At 60.9% G+C, this 8,898-nt stretch overlaps 1 protein-coding gene across 1 annotated transcript; it reads right to left on the reverse strand.

Annotated features, from left to right (window-relative positions):
• Positions 1–24: 24 nt before the first annotated feature.
• On the reverse strand, positions 25–7,885 carry LOC122392881 (NF-kappa-B inhibitor cactus-like). The gene is made up of 6 exons (XM_043388211.1): positions 7,310–7,885; positions 5,315–5,420; positions 4,404–4,659; positions 1,702–1,790; positions 1,194–1,442; positions 25–388 (listed from the first exon to the last, which is right to left on the reverse strand). The coding sequence occupies exons 1-6, from the start codon at positions 7,771–7,773 to the stop codon at positions 317–319; spliced, it is 1,236 nt and encodes a 411-aa protein (XP_043244146.1). The 5' UTR covers positions 7,774–7,885; the 3' UTR covers positions 25–316.
• Between the last annotated feature and the right edge of the window lie 1,013 nt (positions 7,886–8,898).

The following is an 8,898-nucleotide window of genomic DNA, read 5'->3' on the forward strand; positions in this document are numbered from 1 at the left end:
GTTCGGCCTCCTAGAAACAGCAAATAACATACAACATGTATTACATGGGACATGTCCACAAGTAACAGAGCCCACTACAAGTTTGACATCAAACATGAATTATTTACAAGTGATGATGACTATTTACAATGAGACAATGACAATATCGTTCAACAATGCGGTCCAGCGCCAGCGCACATAATTCCACGGCATTCTAGTCTTCTTTAAATACACCAGTCAAAATCGACTGGTGGCGCCCAAACAACGTACCCTCCCCGTCCCTCCCGAATTGACCCCGTCGTGTCCCCGACCCCCGGTTTCAGAACGATCCACTAGTTCATTGGGCTGCCACCAGGGGCTGGCCACGTAGTCGCAGCTCGCTGTAGACATCGTCGCCCTTCATCAGGCTCTGTAACAACAGAGAAATAAGACGTCAGACATGGTTACCTACACCAAAAACTAGCAACGATTCGAACACTGCCACTACAGTGTTGAATACACGCTAAACCATCCCAAGATTTCACACTCGACACACTGGGCCAGGTAACAAAACGAGCGCCCCTAGCTGTAGCAATAAGCGGCAAAGCTTCCTAATCCATCCGCCAGGTGGCCACCCATACCAGTGAGCGATTGATCCAGAAAGCCGGCCGGTTCGGGCAGCGGTTTGCCACTTCACCGCACCGAGGCGTCACGGCCACAGTCACTCAGCTATTTATAGCCAAACGATGGGACTGTGACGCTCGTGACGACTCGATTCAGAGGCAGCGCGTGACGCCAGTCGGTGAGTTGGGACAGTTCCCCGCCGTCCGCGAGTTGGGACAGTTCCCCGCAGCCGCTACAGGCCGACCGACGCAGCCACTCCAATAACGGCGCCCGCCGGACCGTCGCCGGCGGTGCTTATTAGGCGGGGTTCCCCGGCTCAGGCAGCCCGTCCCTGAGAGCCGCGAGCGGCAGCGACAAAAAGGTGACTAATGAGGTGCGCGGCGGGGCGACGGGACTGGCCCGCACGTCTCGGGACTCCCAGAGACGACTCGAGTCTGAGTCCGGAGTCCCCGTCACGACCCACCATCTACCTGCACCATCATCCTTCAAAGAACAATAAAAAAATCTCCACACCTCATTACCGCGACGGCCATTCCCGTATGCACGTCCCTAATCAACACCTTGCGACATGGCTCTATCAACTTTTCCCGCCGAGCGACTCTGATTCTTACCTCAGACTCTGAGTCGGACGATGAGAGGTCCATCTCGGAGTCAGGCAGTGGCGACACTTGCGCGCCCAGGTGGAGCAGCAGCTCGGCCACGTCTCTCCTGCCGTTGAGCAGCGCCAGCTGATAGCCGCTGAGACCGCCGTACGTGGGGATATTCACCTCGGCCTTGCCCGCCTCGACCAGGAAGCGCAGCATCTCGATGTCGCCCATTTCAATGGCGAGGACGAGCGGGGTGCGGCCGCTCTTACCCTCCTGTAGGCGAAGCAAAATGGTGGTCAGATGGTACGAGGGCGAGGGGTACGGTCATCGGGGTTTAGAATGTTGACCCAGGGTGCCAGAGGCCGATTTAGGTCCCCATGCTGCAAACGATGCAGCTAGATGCGCAGTAGGGCCAAGGGATCATTTGGGACTCCGTGCCCCCTCCGCCATCGTCGAGATGCATGCCGTCCCCAAACAAACAACCAGGCTACTCTACGCGGCGAGTGAACATCGCACAGGGTTCAGTGCTTACCGTGATGTTCACGTTGCATCCGTGAATGATGAGGTGCGCCGTGATTTCACGGTCACGGGAAGCAACGGCGAGGTGGAGGCAGCTCAGACCTGCAACAAACGAAAAAAGGAGTTAGAGCGCGCTGCAAACAGGGTGATATTTCATCGGATAGAACTAGTCGCGGTTTCTCTACATTCGTGTAGTGTTAATCGCGTGTCTGCCTATCGTTCATGACGGTTGATTGGCTGCGAACACTGTCGGAGTTCACCACCCATTCGAGACCACGGCTCACATATCGAGAAACGATACGGGCCCGGGACTCTGTCGCGTCCTCAGCGCCGGCCAATATTACGGATTTATGCGGTGTCACACGCCGCTGTCCGGCGGCCGAGCAGCGCCCCACCGATCTAGGTTCCCGAGCCGGTATGAGCCGGACCGACCGGTCCTCTCCTGTCCGGCGGAGGCAGATCGGGCTTCTGGCGGCCGGTCAGGCCTTGGCCGCGGGTCAGGCGGCCTGACCGGCCTCTGGCTGTCCCCGCCGGGTTCGCTGCCAGCGCCAGTCACGAGTGGAGAACGGGCGCTGGCTGCCAGTCGCCACATTCCGCCGCCAGCTGGAAATCCCGGCCGGAGCACGACAGCCTGTCTCCACGGCCCGTCTCGTGCCCGCCCCCTGGCCGTTTTCCGGGCGGGGAGGGGAGGAGGGTGCAGCTGCACCGGCCGGGGCAGGTGGTCACCCGACCGCCGCCGCCGCCGCCGCCGCCCGACAGGCTCGTTTTTACGTGTTGAAGGAAATCCCTGGCCGAGACCGACTCGTGATAGGCTTTCACAGACACTGAGGACATGCCGTGATAGCCGAACGTGCCGGGCGCTGGCGTTCGTAGCGTGACCATCGTCCAACACGCTTCCGGAGCTTTGTGTGTCGTAGACGCCCAGCGTACGCGCACGAACCAGACTGCCGTGGAGAGGATATGATTTAAGCACATTCCAGGGGGCCCGCGGCGGTGCAATGGCCAGATTAGGGTCTGCCCGACACGCTGCTACGCCATAACATGCAATAGTATACAGGAACAAAATTGGTCAGAACCGGCGGATTCCGACCCGTCACGGTTCAGTTTTCGGCTCGGAGCTGACGTTGGGGGAACTACCGACCGCTGTCCGATGACCTTATCACGGCCACACGACAGGCCAGGGGCGACCCCTGACCTCAGGCAGCGCCACAGGCTTCCGCCGCGGCTTTGTGTCGTCAAACGGTGGGGTCGGGTCGGTCCCGCCGACACCGACCTAGTCCCTCTGAGAACCACAATGACGCACGGCGGCGACCGCCTGGGACGGTACGTGACTGACTAACTGAGGAGGCCGGCCGGCCCTGACCGCCGGAGCTGGTGACTGGGCGCGCGTGCAGACTGATTCAGCCGCCGCCGTCGGTGGGCCGGCCGCGTATTTCGGGCACGCCCGCCGGCCGGCCGCTCCGATTTAGCGCCGCTGGCAGCCGACGACTGGGAAAACCAGTTCAAAAATACGCGCCGCCGCCGACGCTGCGCGCGCGCCGACTACCAAATAAGGTCATGCGGCGGGCCCAGGCGCGTGCCAGCCGCGCGAGAGGGTAGCCCACGCGGCGCGGACCGCGCGGACTTCCCAGCGAGGCCGGCGCCGCCGTCCGCCACCGCGCTGCCGCGTCACTGCGCGGCCCAACAAAGAGCGGTTCCGCCGCAGCGAACTGCGCACGGCGCGCAGTGCGGCGGCGGCCCATCCTCTCTCCTCAATCCTCCTCGCTCTGCCGGCCGCGGAGGGGAAGCCCCCGGCCGGGCTGTTCTCCGCCGCTCTCTCTCTCTCTGAAGGCACGCGTGGCCGCTCGCGCAATCCGGCGAGAGCCGGTAGCGCGGCCGGCCTCGTGGCGGCCGTCCCGGCTGGCATCACGCTCCGCTGGTCGGCCGGCGGCGACGGCGAGGCCGGGGAACTCCCTCTGCCGCCGGCCGCGGAGCAGACCGATCAATAGTGGAGCCGCATCACAGTAGAGACCCGGCGCACAGCGTCCCGCAGGCCGCACAACGGCAGCGGGCTACTCAGTCCCGTCCCAGCCAGACAGAGCCGCTCACCGCCTCACGGAAACCACAGACGGCCGCGGACTGGACTGGATGAGTCCGGATGAGCCTCTCGCGGGTCGTCGTGTTCGACCATTGGGTATTCTGGTGGGTGTCGCCGGTCGGTCGGGGCGCAGACGGGGCCGGTGTCGTCTGGATCGCACCGGGGCGGACCCGGCGACCGCCGGTTACCGCCCGGGCGGTCGGTATCGACCGCTAGCACACCAGACACCGTGTCGGCAGCCGCCTACTCGTCAACATGCCGTACCAGGAATCGGCTAAGTCCCTTTAACACAGCCGCGGGCGCTCGATACTGCGACCGACCGCCCCCGCCGGCCGCCCTACAGACCGCCGGGCGACCGGCACCAGTCGGTCTGTGCATAGCGGCTCTATTTTCGGCACGGCCGCCCTTCACTTCCGCCGAGCAGCACTCCTGACACAGCGGGGAATTTATGAGCCCCCTGTAACGCCTCTATTGTTAATGGATGTTTCACGTTCCACTAGCTGCAGCTGCAGTGTGTGGGGTCGGTACAACTGCCCACCTCGCTTTACGTTGTGCACCGATCCCAACTATTCAAACATTCCACCCAGTGCAGTAGCTAACTCCCAATCCCCCCCGACTGCTCCGTTCGGCCCACCCACCTTGGTAGTTCCATTCGTCGAGCTGAGCGCAGGCCAGCGGCCTCGGCTGGCAGGTGTAGCGGCACGCCGCCTGGCGCATCTCGTTGGCCGTCACCGGCTCTGTCAGGTTGAGCACACAGCCGCGGTCGCCGCGCTCGCAGGCCACATGAAGAGGCGTGTTGCCGTGCCGGTCGCGCAGCGTCGGGTCAGCACCGGCCACCAGCAGGTGTCGCACCAGCTCCGAGTCACCGGTCAGTGCCGCCAGGTGGAGCGGCGTCTGCGGACAGGTCAGGTCAGAGGTCAGGTCACCGCGTGACCCCACTCACTATCAGTCACGACGCCGGGGAATCCCCAGACGCCCATGTCGATAGGAAGACTTGTATCGGTAAGTAAGCAAGTGCTGTAATCGCAATATTCGACAGCTCAAGGTCTGTGGAACCTCCGTGTTCGATCCCTCCTGAGTGGGTGCTCACTGTTCATCGCCCACTGTGTTTTCGATTCAGGATGAGTAGCCAGATTATGTGGCCGGGTTTATGTACTCGAGATTGTGTGATCAGGGCGGCCCGTTGTCCCCAGCCCGGGCGTTATCGTCAGGTAAATCGGACAGGGACCGTCCGGGTTTCGGGCGGGAACTCCCCGCGCCGCGCTCAGTCGCGGAGGTAACATCGGTAGGAAGGGGCCGGCGACCCGGCGACCAACGACCCATTCACCGGCGCAGCGGCACCCGGATACAGGGAGATTCTCATTATAAACGCTACAGTTTAATGATGTTCTGTCGTGATTCAGCCGATGAGCAGCTGGGGTGGGCATGAATAATGCACAAATCGGGCTCAGGGTCGCCCTGATAAGTAACACGTGTAGGCCAGGCATCAGTCTTGCCTAGCGGTAAGTGTACACAGGCCTGAGTTATCAGTATTCTTCGTTCGACTCACCTGCTGGTAGCTGTTCTTCAGGTTGAGAAAGCTCGGGTGGGGCACAAGCCGTATTAGCCAGATGGCTACCTTCCGGAGGCCGTAGATGATCGCCAGGTGAAGATGTCTGCGGAAGGAGAGGTCACAGGTCAGGGGGGTCGGAGCCGGTCAGCTGACGGCCGGCTCGTCACGTCCAGCCTGTTGTCAGGCGGGTTCAGATCCATTACGGGGGCCCAGCGGGGGTTAAACGAGCCATCAGCCGCCTGATGTTCACGGTGTGAGATCACCGGCCTGGCCTGCAGACGGCGGCTGTGGCCGGGACATCACGACTGCACCGGACCGAGCCGGACCTGCAGCCGGGCCGGGCCGGCCGGAGCTGGGAGAGCGACCGGCCAGGACCGACCCGTCCCGACTCTGAACGGACCGACAGGATCCGGAGCTCCGGCCGCGGACTGCCCGGCGCCGTGCCGCGTCACTCGCCGTGACCGCCGACCGGCCCAGCACGGCGTGCGCCTCTGGGTTTTCCCAGGCCGCCTCTCAACGTGCGAGCGACCACTTTCACGGCGGTCGGAATTTCCACCGCTGCTCTGCCCGGCCCTCCCGTTGCTCTGCCAGTCCACTCGGTCCTATCAACACTGGCCCGACGTGGGCCACGACCACGACCGACCGATATCGTTTATGGCATACGCCCACCGATCGCATGGTAACCCGCGAACGGCGGCCGTCTGATGATATGTAACTGTGTTTACTGTCTATCAATAAAGCCGCGTATGGGTATGATGACTCTGAGCGATGAGAGTTCTCGCTCCACAGTGCGGCGCGCCGGGCTTTTCCAGGGGAGCGGTCGCCTGAGCACCCCGGTCGGCGGATTCCGCGGTCGTCACGTATTTCCCGCGGATGAGCCGGCACTCGGGGCCGACCGGACGGCGGCCATGACGACCCCGACCCGGCCACCAGCCGCTCGGAAATCCCCGTCGCCCGCTGACGAAACGCCCGTCAAGTGCAGCCGCCGCGCCGGCCCGCCCCACAGCGACGCACGGTGGGCCAGCGGGTAGGAATTTTGGCCAAACAGCGGGGCGCACGGTGGGTTGCCCACCGGCGCAGCTGGCCGCGGGCGCTCAGGGCCGCCCGGGCCGACCGGCAGCGGCGCGGCGGTGAGGCACGGTGCGCGGGTTTTCCGGTCCGCGCACGGCGTTTTTGCGGAGCGCGCCGGCCGGCCGCGCTGGGGCTGGCCCACTCGGCCGTTCCACACAGCGGGCGAGCCACGCCGTTCGCGGAGCGGCACACTCAGAGGCCAGGTGCTGGGGAGCGCCGGCCGTCGGCCGTTCTCAGTACGGTACCAGTCACACCACAGCCGGGCGACAGCCGCAGTACGCACAGATGGCCCCGGCACACAGCGCAATCGGCGCCCCAGGCGGCGTAGGAATCGACCTTGGCACGCCCACACAAATCGATAACCGTCCCGCACTCGTATCGAGTGTCACCAATTCTTGGACACGGACTAGGCGGTGAATAAATCATACATGTCGGAATTCCGAATGTCAAGACGACGGTTGAATTGACTTGCACGCTAGCGCGTGCTCTTCTATAAATTACATTTGTTATCTGGCGATAATCGAAGTTTTTGAATTACACGAACAGTATAACTCGTGAATAACAGCATGATTGGAGATCGATTATCTCAATATTTTCTAGTGATTTAGGTAGGTACACCACGCTAGGCTTGTCAGTAGGTAAACAAAACCAGCATAATAAATAGACAATAAGCGACACACAAGCAACAAGTAGAATGTAGATAGTCATGTAAGTTTGAAAGCTACAAATACCTAACATTTCTGACTCGAATCGATAAACATTCGCCAGACTACGAGCTGATGCCAATCCGTAAACACATACTGGAAATGTGTATAACCAGATCGGTACTTGGCATTAAATTATCTACAAATTTATATCCCTGACTTTGGTGACCTTTCCCGCAGCGGTCCCGGAGTGCCCGGCACCCCGAGTGGGACTCACGTGTCGCCGTCGTCGTCTCCCTGGAAGGCCTCGCGCAGGGTGGTTACATAACGCTCCTGCCACAGCTCGCGCTCGCTCTCGCTCAGCTCCGACTTTTCGGCGAGCTCCAGCTGACTGAGCTCTCCCGTCAGCCGGTCGGCCAGGTCGAGGCCGCTGTCGAGCCGCGACTCGCCGGCGGCGGCGGCGGCCGCCTCCTTGGGACAGCGCGGGGCGGCCGGCTCCAGCGGGCCGCTGCTCAGGGAGCGCTGTGACAGACCCTCCTCCGAGAGGCAGCCCTGCGACAGGAAGCCAGAGTCGAGACCGCTGTCCAGCAGCGACTTGTTGTGATCCGACGGCTGCTGCTTGGCGCTCGCGAAGAAGCGGCTCGGCCTCGCGGCCGTGCCGCGGGTCACTGGGGCGCAGTCACTAACGGCTGAGGGAAGCGGCCCCTCGCCGCTGTCCACCATCCGACCTCTATGCGACATGGTATCCACTCGCTTGTCACCACTGTTCTGCTCAGATCGAGTCCAGCAGCGCTCTCACACTGCAACTGCTGCCCGTCGACTGTCGCTGGCCGCCGGCCGGCCACCGTAGTGGTTCGCTGCCGCGCCGACCGCAGCGCTCCTGGCGGCCAGAGACGGAACCACGTCCGGACAGAGTTGGAGAGGTGGAACGCCCCAGGGTATGGTCCGCCGAATCGCGGCAGGCTGCGGCGGCGCGGCGACCTCCGCGGGAAGTTGGGGGAAGTTTGTTGATTGCTGACAGTGTGTCGCAGAAACGAGTCCCTCTGGGCTGCACTGCGTGACTAACACATTTTCTGCCCCCACCTATAAATCCCCATGCCACGTATATCGTTCGAAATAATGAAGTGTGGGATGTTTTGTGAAAAGGCCAGTGAATTTGCACCTACTTTGACCTACGTCGGTCTACTTGGGAAATTGGGGGTGGGGGAGGGGTTAGGGTTCCGGGTTATATCCAAAATAATATGCAGCGTAATATGCTATACGTCACTTTATGGATAGGCAGACGGCAGTCGTCTTGAGCTGCAGCCTCATGCAAGCTTTGTTGAACATCGACGTCTCCCTTACAATCGTTTGCGTTAGCAAATATACCTACCTACCTATCAAACGAAAAATAACATTAAAGCGAAAAGGTCGAGAGGGGGCCCACCATAGGGATTTTTTGCGATAGCTCAGAGCACTCTGGCGATAGGGCAGAAGATTTGGCATAGGTAGGTACCTATTACCAACTAACCTTTGATTCAAGCTAGATCTTGTGACACCTACCGATTTTCAGGTCAGGTCACTAAACTAAGATATCATAACATATACGTGAGCCTCTGCACGATTCTAAAAGGTCGCAACTCCGCAATCTCGTGATTGAAAATCTAAGACAGCAGTTTAATGACCCTAAGCTAAGACAGCAGTTTATGTATCCTCCGTTATCTCATGTGCAAAGACATTAGTCATAGGTAGGTCAAAAATTATAGTCAGGGGAAGGAGGCCCAATTTTGGGCCGAATAACGCAAAATTGGGTAGAGCTTAGCAAAGGGTGGTTTCTGGGACAAAAATGACCGCTGAACCCGAATCTGACCGGTGCGCACCTCTAAC

The sequence above is a fragment of the Amphibalanus amphitrite genome, unplaced genomic scaffold (genome assembly GCF_019059575.1).
Source record: "Amphibalanus amphitrite isolate SeventyFive unplaced genomic scaffold, NRLGWU_Aamphi_draft 000505F_arrow, whole genome shotgun sequence".
Lineage (NCBI taxonomy): Eukaryota > Metazoa > Arthropoda > Thecostraca > Balanomorpha > Balanidae > Amphibalanus > Amphibalanus amphitrite.